This window comes from Trematomus bernacchii, unplaced genomic scaffold (assembly GCF_902827165.1).
Source record: "Trematomus bernacchii unplaced genomic scaffold, fTreBer1.1, whole genome shotgun sequence".
NCBI lineage: Eukaryota > Metazoa > Chordata > Actinopteri > Perciformes > Nototheniidae > Trematomus > Trematomus bernacchii.
The window spans coordinates 1,195,229-1,215,913 of record NW_022987593.1 but is presented as its reverse complement, the minus strand read 5'-3'; the positions used below and the strand labels follow the sequence as shown (position 1 = coordinate 1,215,913).

General features: G+C 44.4%; 1 protein-coding gene across 4 annotated transcripts in view; it reads left to right on the top strand.

Moving 5' to 3' along the window:
• atf7ip (activating transcription factor 7 interacting protein) overlaps nucleotides 1-4,378 on the top strand; it is a 31,602-nt gene extending 27,224 nt beyond the window's left edge. For 3 of the 4 annotated variants that reach the window (XM_034130131.1, XM_034130133.1, XM_034130132.1), the window contains exons 9-14: nucleotides 111-172; nucleotides 993-1,646; nucleotides 2,342-2,443; nucleotides 2,577-2,654; nucleotides 2,839-2,903; nucleotides 3,490-4,378. In XM_034130131.1, coding sequence (XP_033986022.1) covers nucleotides 111-172; nucleotides 993-1,646; nucleotides 2,342-2,443; nucleotides 2,577-2,654; nucleotides 2,839-2,903; nucleotides 3,490-3,948 — 1,420 coding nt within the window. In that variant the 3' untranslated portion in view covers nucleotides 3,949-4,378. The remainder of the gene's footprint in view (nucleotides 1-110; nucleotides 173-992; nucleotides 1,647-2,341; nucleotides 2,444-2,576; nucleotides 2,655-2,838; nucleotides 2,904-3,489) is intronic. The other variant, XM_034130134.1, reaches the window with a different exon arrangement.
• Nucleotides 4,379-20,685: the final 16,307 nt, after the last annotated feature.

The following is a 20,685-nucleotide window of genomic DNA, read 5'->3' as shown; positions in this document are numbered from 1 at the left end:
ATTATGATATATAATTGTGTATGTAATAAAAATACATGTCAGCACAATGCCACATTCAGTCCATTGTCTTTTTGTAAATAGCTCTAAGCATGAGTGATCTTTCTAAACAGGCCAGTTCGTACCTCCATGGAGCTCAAGCAGATCCAAACAACTTCTTCGCCCTCAACAGGTGGTGAGTAGCAGATCTATTTCATACTTGATGTTGTATTGCCTTTGTAGCCAAACACAGTGCACATGTGCCTTCATCAACATTAACACGGTCGCTGAATCAATTTGACCTACGCTGCCCTTCTGCTTTAAAAACTTAATATCAAATTAATTCAAAGTTGGTGTGAAAACGTCGTACGGAGCTGAGTGCCACATACAGGCTTAGAAAGTGAGAACGAATTGAGGGACAAACTCATTGTTGGTTTTGGTCTGGGATTTATTGACAATAATAGTAATGGAACATTTAAAGACTGATCCTTTAAGTGTCCTGTCAGCTTGTAATTTGTCGGCAGTGGATGCGTACCTGTCTTTTGTCCATGACATGCCAGGATAGGTCTTCACTTCAATGCGTGCTGCTCACAATAACAAATGTATGGATATTTTAACTGATCCGTTTCTGGTTACTGCACCCTTAAGTTGACTCTTAGTAAAAAGGAGCAGGCCTGTCACAATAACTTAAAAGAATGAAGAAAAATATATTTTCTTAATTTTTAGACAATGTCACTGGTATACATGGCATAATAATGCACGTACACCATAAAGACCAATAACATTTCTTAAGAATATTTGGATGTATATTTTTCTCTTATAAATCTTATTTTTATGTAAAATAGAACGCATGTGAACACAACGAGCAATATCAAGGTCAGCAAACATATTCAAGGTCGTGTCCATATACCGTAAGATTTGTTTACAGCCTATAAGCACAAAATGCAGTTCATTTGAAATCCTCAGTTTCACTTAATTTAACTTTCCAAAAAACTTTTACTTTTTCCTATTTACAGCAAATCCATTCCTGCTTGCTTCCACCACAGGTATGATCCATACGCCCACCTCCACTGCCATGGTTTCACAGGCTCCCATCCTCCAGCTGATCACCACCACCTCTAATGCTGGCTCCACCCTGACTGGTGGCATCACCACCCAGAGTTCCACCGGCACGCTGCTGAAGACAACCAGCGGGAACAGCATGATGGCAGCGGGCCAGCCGCTCCTCATCCAGCTGCCTTTATCCATGACTAACGGCCAGGGAGGAATGCTGGTCAACATCCCTGTCTCCTCTCTGTCTGCAGCCACGTCCCATAGCAAGGCCAAAACCACAACTACCACCACCACTTTTATACTCAAGCCTGCTTCCGCTATTACCACTTCCTCGGCCTCTGGCCCCACTGTCGCCACCGTCCCCTCGTTCCAGGCCTCCACTGGCATGGTGTCCCCCACCCAGATCTCTATCGCCCGGGCTGTGTTCCAGGGTGGTGCTGGGGGAATAACCACACCCAATGCAGGGGTATCTGTGACCACAGCCAGGACCCCGGTTCAGTCTGTGTCTGTAGCGGGAGCCATGTCTTCAGCCTCTTCACCGGCAACCTCTGGACCCGCTGCTACAGGATCCACCGCTCCAGGACCGCCACAAGGGATGTCTCTCACATCAAAGACAGGTAGGGCGGCACTTTGATTAAAAAGGCTGTTGTCTTTCAAAAGTGTATATTGTGTCTCTGTGGCAATCTGCAACTTGTAAAACTCGGGCTGTCAAGCCATTAGGCCAGTCCCAAAAACGAGAAATGTAAAGATGGGACACACTGGTTGAAATAACCATCGTAAATGAGTTTAAATGTATTTACTGTTAACAAAGAATGAAATAATAATTAACAATGTTTAAAAAATGTATATTAACCCAGATGCAACTTGACATTAGCCATCGAAACCATGTCTCTATAATATTTACAATTATTAACCATTAACAAAGTGTAACAAATATCTGTGTAAGGTTTTAAGATGTTTTACAAGTGATTTCTCAAAGGTTTACAAATATTTTCGTTACTAACAAATACTTAATATAGTTTATACAATGTTATAATGTTTGTAACAGTAAATCATAGCCCTAATAATTAGTAATATTATCATTTGAACTATTACTGTTATTCAAAGTTTGATTGACTAGCAATAAACCCTTTGGTTATTCTAAAGGGTTACCAGACATGTATGTGTATTGTTACCTTGTCATCTCAACAGTAACTTGTGTTGCCTGATCCATTGTCTTTATCTTGGCAAAGTATCAGTAAAGTATTTAGTATTAGTAAAGTTGTTTGTGGATTTTTGGGTCTCAACATTTATCCCTTTTCTCTTATTTCAGACAACCAGGCTACCGTTTCTACTCCGTCCAAAGCAGCTGCTCCAGGTTTGCGACCAAAAGGCTCCGTCATCGACCTCACTGAGGACGATGATGATGTACAAGGTCAGTCACCTCTTAACCCCCATACACAAAATAGATTTTTATTTTAGGATCGGTATACCTTAACACGCACTGTTCCGAAAAGCAGGCTTTAGTTATTAATGTAATTAATTACGTTGTTCTCCTTGTTGTCCAGTGACCGGAGTGAAGAACGCCACAGCTGCAGCTCCCTCACCCACCCAGCGTCCGAATCCTGTCCTCAGCACCCCTTCCAGTAAGACCCCATTATTATATCATATAATCAAGACATGAAAGGATCACTTTGTACATGCATGTGATACCATAAACCAGTGCTTCCTCCTCTCTATGGGGCACCATTATGATTTTTAAGAAATATAATTACATTTATTTACACACATAAATATTATGCGTTTTACATCTGTAAACTCTGTCCTCAGGTGCAGGAGCGAGATCGTCCCCGCAGAGCAATCCTCAGCTGACGGTCCACCATCGCCCCCCACTGGTGAGGATCTAGATCTGCACATTACACATTTTGCACAAATGTGTTTTGTAGCTTATAAGTTGTAGCTTGTTTTGTTCTGTATATTGTTAATTGCATATAAATTCAAACGTATTGATACATCTGTGGATCCTATCCTTAAAGGCTGCCCAGTAAGGCTACCAGTTGATCTTGCAGTATAAAAGCTTTGTTGCCAACTGTTAAGTAGTTGAGAAATGATTTTTCTCATCTGAAACCTCAGATCGTCTATCTGGGTCAGATTGATCCCTATAAACGGATGATTATTAAAACCATTTATGTTTCTCATGCAGATAACAATTTGATTGACTTTGGTTATTTATTACATGAATATAAAGTAATGAAACCGCCAGACTGGGTCAATGTATGTATCTCATGTAATGTGTACAATTCAAATTAAACTATAGTACAGTCGAATTAAACATAATAAATGTAGCTTAGTTCAATTATAAGCTGTTGCCTGAAACCATATTGCACTCTCCATTGTATTGTTACATTTTTAGCCGACATTATCATATTTAGCCCATTTTGCTCAAGGAACAACTCATGACACTAGTTTTGTCTTTTTTAGGACTCTCCTCTGAAATCCCGCGCTGTAACCACTACTACGCCGACACGGGGCTCTATTGCGGTGCTGCCCCCGCTCCCCGCTGCACCCGTACTGGCACGCTTACCCCCCGAGGCGGAGCGTTCCTCTCCTCCGCAGCAGCCTCAGCTGAAGCTGGTGCCCAGCCAGACCGGCATAGTGCTGTCCTGGTGTGTGTCGGAAACGGATCGGACCTGTGCGGCTGTGGACAGCTATCACCTCTATGCCTTCCATCAAGACAACTCCAACAGCGGTGCAGCACAGCAGCACTGGAAGAAGATCGGGGAGGTGAAGGCCCTCCCGCTGCCCATGGCCTGTACGCTGACCCAGTTCCAGTCCGGCTCCACGTATCATTTCGCTGTTCGAGCCAAAGACATCTGCGGGCGCTTCGGCTCCTTCTGTGAACCTCAGTGCACAAATGTCATCAATTCCAACTCTAGCTGAACAGTGAAGGAATGGAAACATTTTTCTTCGTGACTTCCTTAACGTCATTTTGTTTTAAGAAATCAAATAATGTGCGTGGAACTCTTACAGTATCTGTAAATACTTCTCTACATAACAATGGGACTTCTGACTGAGTTTGAGGATTGAAGCGGCAAACTGTTGGTTTTGTTTGGTTCATGTATGTATTGTATCTTATGTGACTGTTGTATATAATTGAATTACTTTACCTCTCCACCGGGTCAGATATTTATGTTGTTATCCCCTGTTACTCTGATCCGGATGTCTTCTGCTTGAGTTGAGAAGAGGTGAAAGGATTATCCTTGTAAATTGCACAGAACTGTATACATGTGTGGTAGAAACTGAATGATCATTTTTGTAAGTTTTGTCTGGCAACCAGACTTTGAAAAACACAATAAAAGGTTTTATTAAAGTCTTGGCTTACTAATTTAATGACGAATTCCATTATCTGTTTTGAGGTTCATAACTCTATCGCCAATAACAACACCAATCTACCACCTTGAATGCAGAGACATTGGCACTCTGGTTTCCAGGATACAGATATGTTGGTGAAAAAAGCAATTTGTTTACATTTACACATCCAAATGGTTACAAGTATTTTTATTCCCAATGCATTGTGATCCAGATAATTGGGCTGATTCTAAGCCATCTCACGGCTGCTCAGTGGAAACATATTTATTATATGTTGGCTAGTTTGTAAAGTCTCAGATCTGCTCCTTGACTGTATCAAAAGACTCAGTAAGAAAACTGTCACAATACAACTGACTACTAATAGTTTCTGACTCAAAGGTGTTCATAAAAGGGCTTTCTCATCAATACTGTGATCTTCTTTCCCATTAGTATCTTCATTTTTAATGTCTGTACATATATATCCTCTGTATCTCAAAGGATCACATAAGATAAGTTGTCACATTTTCAGGGGAAGACAACAGTATTCAGGAGCTGTGTCTGCATCCTGCATTTCCTCCACAGCGGCCTGTTTCCCTGCCTCAATTTTAGTATTTAAGCATTTTATTAGCCAACACATGCAACCTACTCTAATTCTGATCTACTACTGATCTCATAAATGTGCCTTTCAGTTGTTTTATTCTAGATCTAATTATTTAGCAGGCTCAAATAAAATAAATAATTATTTTATTTTATTAATAATAATAATAATATTTGTTTAATGTTTTGTAATTATATTAAATTGGTAGGCTATAATAACAATACTTTTAAGATAAAAATTACATTGAATTATAAACTGACCAATTAAATCTCATGATGGCTGTGAGCTTAAAGCTATCGTATGCTAAACTTGTATCTCTGATAACTATCGCAAAAATGTGGCTTAAAACTGGAGCTTCTGGTAACCAACCACAAAACTGACTCATAAGCAAAGTAGAAATGTCACATGTTTTAGTAACGGCAGAAATCTTACTTCTACCTTAATTCTAAAAGATAAGTTTGTTATTTTTATTATTTACAGATAGATTCCAAAGGGGACTTGAGCACCTGCCCTTTTGAAGTTCCAAGCCAATCGTAAAACAGAGTTTTCAACACAGAAGTGCTTTAGCCAATCAGAATGCAGATCCCGCAGAGCCGTGGGCGGGCTTTACTGCTACTCAACGGTTAAATGCAAATCCGATAAAACTGTATAACTCAAGTTTAAAGTGGGAAAAGTACTGCGGTGTGAACGCGCCAATTTGGCACGTTCACACCGCAGTACTTTTCCCACTTTAGTTCCGATATAGTTCCGAAATGTCGCGTTCACACCAAAAAGAGCCGGAACTAAAATTAGTTCATCAGAACCTTTTTTACCCCCTTTTCCGCCCTGCTAGAGAGCAGGTACTTAAGTGGGAGAAAAAGGTTCCTATGTCTGATTGGCTGGGCGGAATGCAAACCACGCCCCGTAAAACTCCCAAAAAGTTTTGTGAAGCTGCCATTTTATTATCCTCGCATTAGCATTATTAGCATTAGCATTAGCCCAGCGCACAAACGCAGAGAGACTAACTTATGGCAACACAAAAGAAAACATGGGAGCGGTGGAGATGAGGAGGTGTCGGCGTTCTGGCGATTTACTCGGCAGGCTTCAATAGAACTGTAAAACGGTTACCAAGTGTGGCAATATGTATGTATATATATACATCAGCGACGTGCAGTCAGGGGAGGCAGAGCCTCACCTGTCATACTCCAATGTAACTGAAAAACAACTAAAGAAAAACTAAATAGTAATAATAATAAAATGTCTCCACTGATCTGTGTTGTAAGTGTGATTTATGTATGATTCCAATCGCTTTTTATAGTCAAAATCAGCAAATTTGCCGAGCTCCGCTACGGGAGCGATGAGAAGTGAGGCAGGGACGTGCTCTGCCTCTCGTAAGCCCACAGTAACTTGCTGGAGCACGGGCACTAATTTAGCGCGGGCACTTATTTTGTGAGCGAGCTCAAGCCAGTTACTGTGGGGTGAGGTGAGGCACAGATGAGCTCTGCCTCACCTCAGAATGCGTCACCCCACAGAAACTGGCTGGAAAGCGGGCCCTAAGCGCATGCCTGTTACCATCTCACTGTAGGCCACCAATGTAATGTTTGTAGATCCCTTTATGACATTTATCCTCGCCATCCATAGTCTCTAAATAACTTATTTCACGTATATATGATATTTAGGCCCGCTGGTCTCATCATACAACGGCACTGAAAAAAGCACCAGGGGAGGCAGCCATAACCTCTGCCGCACTGAGCCCACACGTGCGCACGTGAGCCCACAGGTTCTTGTTGCTACTGTTATTCTACACAGAGACGGTAGACGCAAACAACAAACTAGACTTTTGAAACTACAGGAAGATAAGGAGGACTTTTACAAAAAAGTAATAGAGATTGTTGTCCAGAAGGATAGCATGGATTTCATCTTCAAGTCAAGGTAAGACCACAATTGTAATGACAATGGGATCTTACTAAGAAAGAACAATCCAATATTTAGATTTTGGGTATCCTTTTGTGAACGGTCTGTTTAAAATGAATCGAAGCATCAGACTAAAAAAGCTTTTGAAAATAACCGAATATTTCGATTAAGGTCAAAATATAATATTTGTAAATCTGACTCAGTGAGTCAGTGCCTCACCAGCCATGAACCGCACGTCACTGATATACATACATATACATATACATACATATACATATATATATATATATATATATACAGTGCAATAAGCTTCTTACCCCTAGATTCCACCGGGTCCGTCTGCGGCGCGTAACCCCTAGATTCCACCGGGTCCGTCTGCGGCGCGTTACGGGCGTGTTACGGGCACGTTACGGGCGCGTTACGGCTGTGCCGCGGTGCTCACAGCGATCGCGGCCACTCTAGTCAATGGACGCTATTCCACCACACGCGGCGCGTTACGGCTCAGAAGCGTCCCAGAAGCGGCTCGGCGCAGGGCTCTTCTAAAATTACGCAGCCTACACACGGCGGCGTGCGTTGCCGCTTGGCGGTGGGCGTGTCTTGAGCTTGGGGAGTTTACGCGAGCAACGCGACCAACAACCAATCACATGAATCTCCCGTGTCTCTCCCCAAGGGCTGGAAAATTGAAGAAGTGACCAGAAAGTCGGGTTTGTCAGCTGGAAAAAGCGATGTCTATTATTTTAGGTACTAAACGAACGGGGGCTTGCAAAACGTTTAGCTGCTGCAGGACACAAGAGTTTGCGGAAACAAGACAGGAGTTGATAATTGGAAGGGGGGGTCTGTGTAAAGTTTGTGATGGGAAGGGGGGGGGGTTTCTGTTTGCAGCGGGGTAAAAAGGCTTTAAAAAGGCTCCCGTGTATGAATCTCACCATAGACATTAATGTCTAAAAAGCGATTTTTAATTAATGTCTATGGTGCTATTTTATGCAACATATGCAATGTTGCATAAAATAGCATTTAGGTGGCTAAATATACTGTCTATGCCTGCTGTCCATTCAAACGAAGTACACTGGATATAAACTCCCCAAACAGGCGAAAACCTACCAGTTTCACCCACTGTCTCTGCCACCTCCCTCCATGCCTGGCTCCTCCGGTTTGTATCCCGGTAGGTGAACAGGGACTGAAAACACCGGGTGATTCCCTACCGCTACGATTATTTTCTCCTCCATTTTTTGAGAAGGGTCTAGCTGCGGCCGCGGCCAGTACACGACACTACACGACACGCCCCCTACACGACACGCCCACCTGACACGACACTACGGTGGCTGAGAGACATTACCGTACATAGCAGATTAAAAGCGAATTGACGACACTGACGCTGACGCAAGGATATTTAAGGAGACATGAGGTTTACAGAGAACAGACAAACAATATGGCGCACCGAGTACAGGTAATTAACGTATTGTGGTTTTAGATATAATTACATACTATTTAGGTTCTCGTTTGTTTGTCGATGTGGCTGTTTAGCGCAGTGTAATTGTGTTTATTTTGCTAATTTGTATTTTAAATATTAAATGTAAAGGAATGGAATACATATATATATCTTAGCTCTTAGCTTGACATGCTCGACGTTCAGTTAGCATATATGCTAACTGAACATGCTCGTTCAGTTAGCATGTCAAGCTAAGAGCTAAGATATATATATTTTAGCTTGACAGATGGAACAATGCATGTACTCGCATTTTTACAAGAATCTGATTTTGTGTAAGTTTTAAATATTCATTGAAGGTGTCTTTCACATTTGAATGTTTTAAAAAAAAAAACATGTATTAGCTGCTATACTGACATGCACATATGTATAATTATATTATTATTTTAAGTGTGGTTTAAAGTTAAATGATATATAGTTATTGGGTAGAGCCAAGTAACCCAGGTGGATGCAATTAGGCCTCTGTTTTTAGATGGGGTTTGTGGCCATGCTTGTAGGCCTGACATTTAAACCATAGACTGTATATATATAAAGATGTAAACTAGCTGAAGGGCTTTCTGTTCGAACCACAGTGACATCTAGAGGTTGTTTTGTGCATAACATGTCAACCAAAAGGGTAGAGCTGGCTGAATCAGATGGAGTTAAACTTTTTTTTTTTTCAACAAGATATCAAGACACAAAATGTGCTCTACCAATTTAAATAGGCTTTAACCTCCTGCAGGTCAATCCTGGCTGCTTACATTTTTATTTAAAATCATGTTGATTTTACTGTTGGGATAAATTTTAAAAGGTTATTATTTTTTTTTTAAGCAGACCAGCTTGAATAGTGCCCCTCTGATTTTCCACATGATGTTCTGTTCAATAAATGTTCATTGAGGAAAACGGTATCAGTGTCTTATTGTATATTCATCACAGTGAATGCAGTGAATGCTGAACTTGCCGGACCATATACTGTAGTTGAAAGTACACAATGAAACACTGGCTTGCTTGTATCAAATCAATACAATTCCCACATGCCCTACCCCGGAACCTGCGGTCTTCAGACTCTGGCCCCCCGCACCAACCTGCGATCCTTCGGGGACAGAGCCTTCAGTATGGCAGCCCCCACTCTCTGGAACGCTCTCCCTGCGGAGATCTGCAACATCCCTACGCTTGACGCCTTCAAAAGGGCCCTCAAGTCTGCCAAGGTCTTTGGCCCCAAATCTATTTGTTTTGTCTGTCTAACTGTTCGTCTGACTGCCTTTTGTTATGTTTGTTTCTACTCCTGTTCTTTTTAAAGCGACCTTGGGTCTCATGAAAGGCGCTATATAAATCCAAGTTATTATTAATACATCATTGGAACGGTAAGAATCTCAGCTACAACACTGACTAAAGCCTTCCCATCTCCAGTATGCCTACATGACAAGCATTTTTATAATATACAGTAAACATATCTTTGACTTATTGCAAAATTATAAAATGAAATTCACCCCTGCTGTCATTCTGGCTTTGACTGTTCAAATGAGATGTCAACCATCAAAATGGGATAAGGGGTTCCAGAAATATCACTGTGCAAAACACACCGGCCAATTTTGACCAATAATAGTATGGGAAGGGGGGTATGACCGAACGCAAGAGAAGAGACAATCATCAAGCCAGATACCAAGGTATTTACAACAGGCAACCACTTCAATTACTTTTCCTTTATGTTATTGTTATTTGGTTTTTATTAGTGCTTTTGTCGTTTTGAAGGAAATTAAAATACTGTATTGAGTTGGTTTCTTCTGTTTTGGAAGCCTTGTATATCTTTTTGGTCTTGTTAGAAATACCCCATGGTAAAACTGTGTTCTAGCAGCAGTTAAAGAAGCTTAGTTTGCTGTCTTAGACTTCCAGATGTATTAAGATGGTTTGTTCACAATTTACACATAAAACCTAAATGTTCATCTGTTTATTGTTCTTCTTCCTTTATATTCAAAGCATGTTGATTGTCTATTGGCTATATCTTGACATTATGTTAATTTGATCATACTTGCCATACATTTATTTTAATTGATGCGATTCCTTCAAAGGTTTTGTAATAGACCCCTAGTACTTTTAATTTATAAAGTAATAATAATACATGTGAATGATTGAGCTCATTAGTGGCCTGACTGGCCCTCCTAATTTGTTCCTTAATGACCCCATGATGTGATTATGTATATCTTAAAACCTTTAACAACTATATTTAGATGTTCACAAATATCTACATTTATGTATAAAATACATGTGTAGCAGTTAGACAAACATAATCAATAGATTATCTCATTAATACCTATTTTATATATTAAAAAAAAGTTTACTAAACCACCGTTTGTTGACAAAATGATTTGGGTTGAAAGTTATACTGTTGTGTCTCAAACGGATAGACTAGGTTATTAATTTATTTGCCTAATAGTTGCTTAAAATGCTACAATAACATTTGCAATTCGTTTTTAATCTGCCATGTACGATCTCAATAATAATAATAATAATAAGTGTCGTCAATTCGCTTTTAATCTGCCATGTACGGTAATGTCTCTCAGCCACCGTAGTGTCGTGTCAGGTGGGCGTGTCGTGTAGGGGGCGTGTCGTGTAGTGTCGTGTACTGGCCGCGGCCGCAGCTAGACCATATTGCATTTTTTGGCATATGAGGAAATGAACTGCGGTCTGGCTCTCTCAGCATACACGCGGTTTGATTGGCTAGCGCTTGAACTGTCAGATTTGCATACGCGGGATTTGATTGGCTGACGCCTCCGCCTCAGCTTCAAAAGTAGAACATTGCTCTACTTTTTGACGCCGGAGGAGGCCGGACCAAAACCGCGGCGCAGACGGACCCGGTGGAATCTAGGGGTTACGGGCGCGTTACGGGCGCGTTACGGCTGCGCCGCGGTGCTCACGGCGATCGCGGCCACTCTAGTCAATGGGTGCTATTCCACCACACGCGGCGCGTTACGGCTCATGCTGCGTTCACACCGGACGCGATGCGAATATTCGCTTCGCTTTAATCGCTCCTATCGCATCGCTATAAACGCTGGAGTTTCACCGCGGCTGCCAGCTGTGTTTACTCGCATCATTCAAACAAGACGCGCTGGCTCGGGAGCTACAACTACAACAAATGAACATATTTGACCGTGATTAAATTGTAATACACGTTTCAAAATGATGCCGAAGTAACAACATACGGATACCGGTTAGTAACAACCATGAATTAATGCTTTGACAAGTCTGCAGACAAGACGGCAGGCAAAACACCTTTTAAAATGCTTGTTTTCTGAATGAAGATCGGGTCGACCAGGCTAAGCTAACGTTGTATATGCTCATTCCACACTCATAACAACGGCCTACAGACATAAACAAAGCAGCGACTGTATTCGCCATGGCACAGACAGTCTGTGGTTTGTACTTGTTTAACTTTTGTCCAGTTTCTGAACAGATATGAGGAGCTGTGAGTTCTGTGTGCTAACTGCTAACAGCTAACGGCTGATGTTGTGTGGTTGAACGTCAGTGACGGCGGCTGAGATCCTCACCGCTGATTGGCTTCCGCGAGAACGCGTCACGTGAATTTGACGCTCGAGTTGAAAAAATTGAACTCTCGTGTTTAACGCGGCACCGTTCAATCGCCTCAATCGCGTGATTCGCGCCGCGTCCACCGCTTCATGCGCGCCGTCGGAGCGAATTCGCGTCTGTCCGCGTCTCTGCATTGACTTTACATGTAATCGCGCCGCCCCCAAACATCGCATCGCGTCCGGTGTGAACGCAGCATCAGAAGCGTCCCAGAAGCGGCTCGGCGCAGGGCTCCTCTAAAATTAGGATCGAATCCTATTTTTGTCGCGGCGCAGCCGTAACGTAGGTCGGGCAGGCAGGAAGTGGAACGTTCAGAGCTATACACACACACAAACTAATTTTTCAGACCCTATCCCTCCGTAGTCTTTCAAGTAGGAGGAGAAATGCCAGCGTTCTCCTCCGGTTTACAGGCACTGTGTAAATTATATATATAGAATAATTATGATGATGAATGCATTTTTTTACCACTAAAATACAGCAACACATCTTTGATTCATGTCGTTTATAACTGGAATATTACAGTTATTATTAACTTTGTCTGTACAAAGTAGCCTGTCCAGGAAATATGCCCAAATCAACAAAAACTGCGAGCCGGCAGGCAAGACGCTCCGCTTCTGAAATGCTTCTGAAACGGCGCCGGACCAAAACCGCAACGCGGCGCAGACGGACCCGGTGGAATCTAGGGGTTAGTGCAATAAGAAGCTACAGGGACGTTAATCTACGTCGGTAATATTAACTTTATTTAATACAACATTTACGGTACAAGATTTAATCATACAGCCCATGTAGTATAATATTTTACAAATTATGAATTACAGCAAACATGTGCAATATTTCCATTATTACAGCTCCGTGGACTGGCAGTAAAACCCCTAGATTCCACCGGGTCCGTCTGCGCCGCGTTACGGCTGCGCCGCGGTTTTGGTCCGGCCTCCTCCGGCGTCATACCCTACCAGGCGCGTTTCAGAAGCATTTCAGAAGCGGAGCGTCTTGCCTGCCGGCTTGCAGTTTTTGTTGATTTGGGCATATTTCCTGGACAGGCTACTTTGTACAGACAAAGTTAATAATAACTGTAATATTCCAGTTATAAACGACATGAATCAAAGATGTGTTGCTGTATTTTAGTGGTAAAAAAATGCATTCATCATCATAATTATTCTATATATATAATTTACACAGTGCCTGTAAACCGGAGGAGAACGCTGGCATTTCTACGTTACGGCTGCGCCGCGACAAAAATAGGATTCGATCCTAATTTTAGAGGAGCCCTGCGTCGAGCCGCTTCTGGGCCGCTTCTGAGCCGTAACGCGCCGCGTGTGGTGGAATAGCACCCATTGACTAGAGTGGCCGCGATCGCCGCAATCGCCGTGAGCACCGCGGCGCAGCCGTAACGCGCCCGTAACGCGCCCGTAACGCGCCGCAGACGGACCCGGTGGAATCTAGGAGTCTGAATAACGTTATTAGCACATTTTACAACTTGAGGACCGAATGTTTTTAATAAGGGCTATAGGAAACGTTCATACTGGGTAGTTTATTTAGTTTAAAAAAAATTATCCAACGATTTACAGACGTGTAGTGATCACTGATTCATACACTGGGGTTACATACTTCAATCCAGGAACTACAGGTTGGGGGTATTGTTTCCGCCCGGACATATATGTTGACGGTACCTCCGGGGTACCTACTGTGTGTCCTCCTCTTTCATTTTCTCTTCTCTTCTGCGGCTTCGACCCGACAGCATGTCAGTTTCTGCTCCCCAATAAAGAGAGATTTGCACCTCCGATGCACCGCCTCCGTCTCCCTTCTCTCGGCACTACATTAGGTGCGTTCACACCGGAGTACTTTGGTGTACTTTTCCCACAATAGTTCATCAGAACTACGATATATTTGCGTTCACACCAAAAAGCCCCAGGAACTAAAGTAGCTCAAATGAGTTCGTCCGACCCGCTTTTCAGTCCCTGCTACAGAGCAGGGTCTGTCGTGGGAGAAAGTAGTTCGTACGTCTGATTGGCTGTGCGGAATGCAAACCACGCCCGTTTGACTCTGATTTTTTTTTTGGAAGCGGCCATTGTATTTGCTCGTTTACCCGAAGAGATTACTTTTGTGAAAGCAGTTATTATAGCAACACTAAATAAAGCGGTGGAATTGATGAGGATGTCTCGGCACTTCTGGCGATTTACTCGGAGGACGCGAAGTGCGGCATTCAGAAGCTTCTACTGCATGCAGTTTCAGTGGATCAGCAAAGTTAGCAGACCTGGCAAAGTCATGTCGTGGCGACTACGAAGGTAAAATAAAATACATGCACTGCACTGTTTTAATCTGCACAATACTGGTCTTAGATGTACTTTTATTTGCTCAGTAGATCGAGCTAGCCATGCTAGAACTTGCTAACGTTAGGTCCAAGCTGGCTAACAACATCTAGCTAGCTAGCTATTCTCAGCCGTGCCCGCTATGAACACATATTGACTTGGGAATAAGTGTGCAATGTTCTGTAATTTGCTTCACTAACTCATGGCACTAATCGTGTGTTTCAGGCGAGGTGTTTCTCTCAGGATTAGAAACTAGTTTTCCCCTCCGGGATAAAACGATAATATAACGTTAGCAATTAGCATGCTAGCTGGACCTCTGTGGCTACACTGAATGCATAGAGGTAAACAATAGATTGTAGTTGCTATAATTTCAAGTAATTTGCAACATTCATTCTACATGTTAATGGTAAAAGCTTAAACAGTTGATTACCTGCATGCCACAAAGACTGATGTTCTAATATTTTTGCACATTTAAGTAGAAATGTAATTGAAATTCTATTTACTGCCTAAACATTGTTCCTTGTATTATCCTAAATAGTTTGACCTTGTTTCCTCAGAAGGCTTCTCAGACTACATGGAGGATCCCTCAGAGAAACACAGTTTCCACGTTCAGTTCCCCCCCGCTGAGAGTAGGCAGCTCCACACCCTGTGCCCGGTCAGCGGACACCATCAGGACTACCATCCTGACCGCTGCTGCCATACTGCAGCAAACAGGAGGGAACGGAGGTGAAAACACACTTTATACATTTAGATATGTGGAGCACAAAGAAAAGCATTGCTAAAAAACATTTAGCAGCTAAACTGTGGATAACAAGTAAACCACATTGGTTTGTTATTCAATATTCAAAAGCTTTTTGAATCATTACATGTCACTTGTTAGACGCTTTTATCCAAAGCTTACATACTCAATACTGTGGGCAATCCCCACAGGAGCACTTTGGGGTGAAGTGTCTCAGGGACACAACGACATGCTGACTGCAGTGGGGTTTGAACCTGTGCTCCCCTGATCCGAACACCAATGCACTTATCCACTGCTCCACACGCCTCCCTATCATGTCCTGAGAGCCCTCCATCCCCCAATTGCTAGTGCCTTCACCATTTAAAATGTTAATAGTCAAATCAAAGGTGTTCCCCGTGTTCCTCCTGTTGTGTGCCTGCAGAGACAGATTTGGACAATGTTGTCTCGTTGTTGCGATTAAACTGATCTTGTATCTTGCATATTTCACCTTAGGAAAGTGGGCACGCGATGACAGCTTCCTTGACACCATCATGGCGATGGACCGCCGTGCCATGGTCAGCAAGGAGAATGAGGACCTGCGTGCCAAGGAGATGCACGACGAACGGCTGCTGCATTCACACAAGGCCCAGGAATCGAGGTGGAGCAACAAAATACCTTTCAGGCTGGGCTTCTGGCAGTGCTAAGCGAGCTGATTAAATCCAACAGGCCTTCAATACAAAAATTAAGAAAAACTTGTCGTCGTTGATAAACTGTACAATGACTTGTTGGGAGGGGTGTGGTGCAGTGGTCTGGTGCGTTGGTGTTCGGATCAGGGGAGCACAGGTTCAAACCCCACTGCAGTCAGGATGTCATTGTGTCCCTGGGCAAGACACTTCACCCCAAATTGCCTACACCTGGGACAGTTCATTTTGTATTATTGTGATTATATATATATGCCACTGTTATTAATACTGACACCTAATTTTGCACTAAGGTGTGTCTGCTGCTGAGCCTACCTATTATTATTATTATATATATATATATATATATATATTGCCACTGTTATTATATTGTTTTGATACTACTGACACTTATTGATCTGCTTCTGATAAATAAAAGAGAACCTACATGCACGGCACTAGCATCATGACTGTCTTTGTTTAAACCAGCAGCGGTACACAGACTAACCTGTGTGTGTGTAACGTAGTTCTTCAGATGTGTATGCTTAACATGTATGTATTTATCACAGTAAAGATGGTATACAAAAGCTTTTTAAAGAGCTTTCAACCTCATCCCATTGTCTTTAACACACATTTAACATAATATACTCATATTAATATCCAAATATACAGTATGAGTACTGTTTTGATACTGACATTTCATCTTTGCACTAAGATGTGTCTGCACTATTGTAATTGTGTCTGTTGACTGTGGTAAATAAAAGAGAGAACCAAATGCACAGTACAAAAGATCAGCTTTATTGTCAATTTACAATTTCCATGCTGTTCAGATGCCTCAAGGGTTGTGCGCGTGTCTTGCCCCGTGGCGATTTGTTTAGGTTGCGTCTCCCCAATGGTTGCTTCCAGGCGAATACAGAGGAGTTGAAAAGATCCACTTTGATCCACTGCACATTGGTGTGCACCAGGCCGAGGTTCTATTGTTCACCCAGAGAGAGCGCGGGACACGACGCGTTCCGTAGTATTCGCATATCTGGAATACATACAAAGACACAAATTAGCCCTACATAACTCCATAAATCCTACATTAGATAGTATTAATGTGATTTAATGAACGTACCATTGCTGTTCTTTGGGCGTGATAACGGTCATCATCCTCAGCTATCGAAACATGTCCATAGCGTGTGCTTTTCGTGGTCCAATCCTTTTGTTAAGGCTTCTTAACCGCCTTCGCCTCCGACTCAGCATTTCTATTGCATTTGAATGGTCGATCTGTATTTTTATTTGTGGCTGAGTTATTGGCTTAAATAACTCAGTTACGAAGCTGTATAACACGAGCACCAAAACGTCAACTCCATACCGTGTCTGAGGTCGGAAGGTAAACAGAAGCATACAGCGGAAGCGGAAGCTTTTCTTCTTCTTCTCTCGGTTTTTTGGCGAATTGCAACTTTAAGGTGCATACCGCCACCTACTGTACTCGCCGTGAAGTTGTTTGCGGCCTGCCACTAAACCCAAAGCAGAAGAAGAATAAGTGACGTCAGCGGCTCATTTGCCTAATCCACCCCCAGGAACTCATTTTGGTGTGAACGCGATCTGCTTTAGTTCGTCAGAACTAAAAGAACTCTCATGAACTAAAGTTCTCATGAACTACTGTGGGAAAAGTACTTGGTGTGAACGCGCCTACTGGTGACCCAGACATAAGTCTCGCGAAGGATCCGAGACTGTATCGAACACGGCAAAAAGCGCAGCTTTTCTCGGAATGCCGGAGATTCTTGGAGACATCCGTTGCTGCCTCGTGCACACGGACTGGGGCTCGGTGCGGCCCAGCGGGATGGCGGTGGACGTCGCTCGCCATTCCCGTTTCGTCTCGGCGCTGGAGGGCAGCAAGCCTTCCTGCTGCGAGGAGACGATGCGCGACCTGCTAGGTATGGAGGGACCCGACTTCTGCCTCGTGGGGCTGGTTCTTCGGGACATGCGGCTGCGTGTCCGGGCTGCGCTAGCTCGCTCGGCTAGTGTTGAGCCCCGCGCTTTGGCCGAAGATGCTGGCCGGTTCCTCCTGGCCGCCCCGCGATTTACCCCTGAGGTGCTTGCCACTGCACGCTGCAGCACCTTCCCGGGTGGGGGCTCGCCGCCGAGCAGGGGCTCCGGGGCCGACGACGACGACAGCGACTACCGGCCGTCGAGAACGGCTAGCCTCGACTGCTGACGACAGCTAGCCACGACAGCTAGCCACGACAGCTAACGGCTAGCTGCTACCAACGGCTGACGGTGACTAGCAGCTACCGGCGGCTATCGTCGTCCGACTGTTTTTTAATTTTTTTTTGTGGTGCCAGAGAGGAGGTTCGATCACGTCTGGTCGGCCTCGTGTGGATCCTTTCGCTATTTCGCCCACCTGTTTTTGATCGTGGACGGGACGACCCTTTGAGCTTTTTCTGGTGCCTGAGAGGAGGTTCGACCATGTCTGGTCGGCCTCGTGTGGACCCTCTCGCTGTTTCACCACCTCGACGGCGGTTTCGGACGTCACACACGCCTTCTTCGGCCCGTGGGTGGCGCGCTTCGGGACCCTGCCTGGCCTCACCTCTAACCGCGGCTCACGGTTCGCCTCGACGGCGCCCCGTCTGGCCTCTCCCCTGTCCACGGCTCCTTCCTCCCGGGGACACGGCTCCTTCCTCCCGAGGACTTCGTGCCCGCCGCCGCTGTGCCTTCGCCTGCGGCCGGGCAGCGCTCCTCCCTGCTGGGGACCACCGGGTTTTTCACGCCTGTCCCCTCGTCGCTACACGGCGACCCTGCTTTCTGCGGCCCCCTGACGTCGGCCCGTTCCGGCCCGCCCCCCACCCTCCGGTGGGGATGCCCTCGCCCTCGTTGGGGCCCCTGCCCTCTCCTGCGGCCCCCCGACGATGGCCCGTTCCGGCCCGCCCTCCGGTGGGGATGCCCTCGCCCTCGTTGGGGCCCCTGCTCTCTCCTGCGGCCCCCTTCCGACGGCCCTTTCCATGGCCCGGCCCTCGCCTGCGGCCCGGCCCTCCTCGGCCCCTGTGGTGCTTCCTCCCGGACGCGAGGATTGTGTCCATGGTTGAATTCTGGGGGGGCTTGTGTAGTGATCACTGATTCATACACTGGGGTTACATAATTCAATCCAGGAACTACAGGTTGGGGGTATTGTTTCCGCCCGGACATATATGTTGACGGTACCTCCGAGGTACCTACTGTGTGTCCTCCTCTTTCATTTTCTCTTCTCTTCTGCGGCTTCGACCCGACAGCATGTCAGTTTCTGCTCCCCAATAAAGAGAGATTTGCACCTCCGATGCACCGCCTCCGTCTCCCTTCTCTCGGCACTACAGACGTCTCTTTCCCAATGTTAGTCAATGGGAAAAAGTGTTTCCGGGCCCAGCAACCTAACGGAAGTGTTGTAGGACCGCTGTTTGGCCACAACGAATATTTTCCTCAAAATCCGGCGCACTTCCTGGGGGCTTGTTCCCCAGGGATTTATTCCGGTTTATTACATGGTTTAGTTGAATACTCGATTCTGATTGGTCAATTCAGAACACGTGACACGTTGTTAATCCAGAACAGACAGACCGCTGTCAAGGATTTATTGACCGCTCACATCTGCAGAAAGAAGTCCTCGATTGAACTGTATACAGTTTGGCTGAAAAGCAGTTTGCTTTTCGAATTGACAAGACAAGAGACGCTCAGAAAGAAGTTCGGTAATTTAACTGTTTTTCAAATGTAACAGTTTGAAAAGCAAGCAAACTGTCTGCTTGTCTTTAGTTTTCCGCTGTCGTGTGATAGCAACATGGAGGATTTTAACATTACTTTTAATATATTTGGAGAGCACAGTAATTTGGAGGAATGGTTAGTGGCTGATAAGTCCCAAGTGAAGAAAAGAAAAAGACAAGAGGGACAAGAAAACAGCGGAGAAGTAAGAGAGGCGAAAAGACACAGAGATTTGAATGACAGAGAAATCGACCAAATTGAAGAGGGCAGGCATGAATTGAATACAAAACGGAACACATTATGGGCTATGAAACTATTTAAAGACTGGTTGATTGAAAAAAAAGAACCAACAGAGTTTGACAGCTATGGAGCAGAAACCCTCAACACGCAGCTGCGGTCCTTTTACGCAACGGTCCAGACCTCAAACGGCAAAACCTATTCAGTTGCCAGTTACTTGGGCATTAGGGCAGGGATATCAAGAAACGTTCCAAGGTTTGACATCATGAACTGCGCTACTTTTAAAGAAAGCAACGATGTTTTCACATCTGTTGTAAAAAAGCTCCGCAAAAACGGGAGACGTCAGCCAGCACCACCCGCCTATCTCAGCTGCGGATTTGCGGCTGCTCAGGGCTTCACAGGCGCTGTCTGTGGACACAGCCGGCGGACTGGTCCGGAAAGTGTGGATGGATGTCCAACTGCATCTTGCCAGACGAGGCAGAGAGGGAAATCGACATTTGAATCAAAGCTCTTTTATTTTTAAACTTGATGATCACGGATGCAAATATATATCTCTTGCCCACAACGCCGATACCAAAAATCATAAAGATCCAAAAGACACGAATAAAGAGAATAACAGAGGTTTTATTTTTGCCGAGCCTGAAAACCAAAATTGCCCCGTTGCCAGCTTCAAAAAGTATGTTTCCCTGTGCCCATCTGACGCCAAAGCCTTCTACCTTCACCCACTAAAAAAGGACCGCTTCTCAACGGTGAATCAGTGTGGTATTCACGTGAGCCCATGGGACATCATTTCCTTGGGCAAATGCTACCCACAATAAGCCAGGCAGCCCAGCTTTCAAAGCGCTACACAAACCATAGCTTGAGAAGCACGGCTGTACTACTGCTCTCTCAGGCTGGTCTTGGATCAAAAGAGATCAGACTGGGCACAGGTGCGAGAGCAGCCTGAAGAGTTACTGGGCTCCGACAATAACCGAAAGGGAGAAATGGAGCAACATCCTGTCCTCCAACCCAGGAAATAGCACCACATCGGGTCAGTGCCTTTCCATGTTGTCTGTCCTTACACACACATTAGCGGTAGCGATACAACTGTGGCAATATTGTTTCCCGTTTTTTTACATGTTGGGAATTGTGCTTTC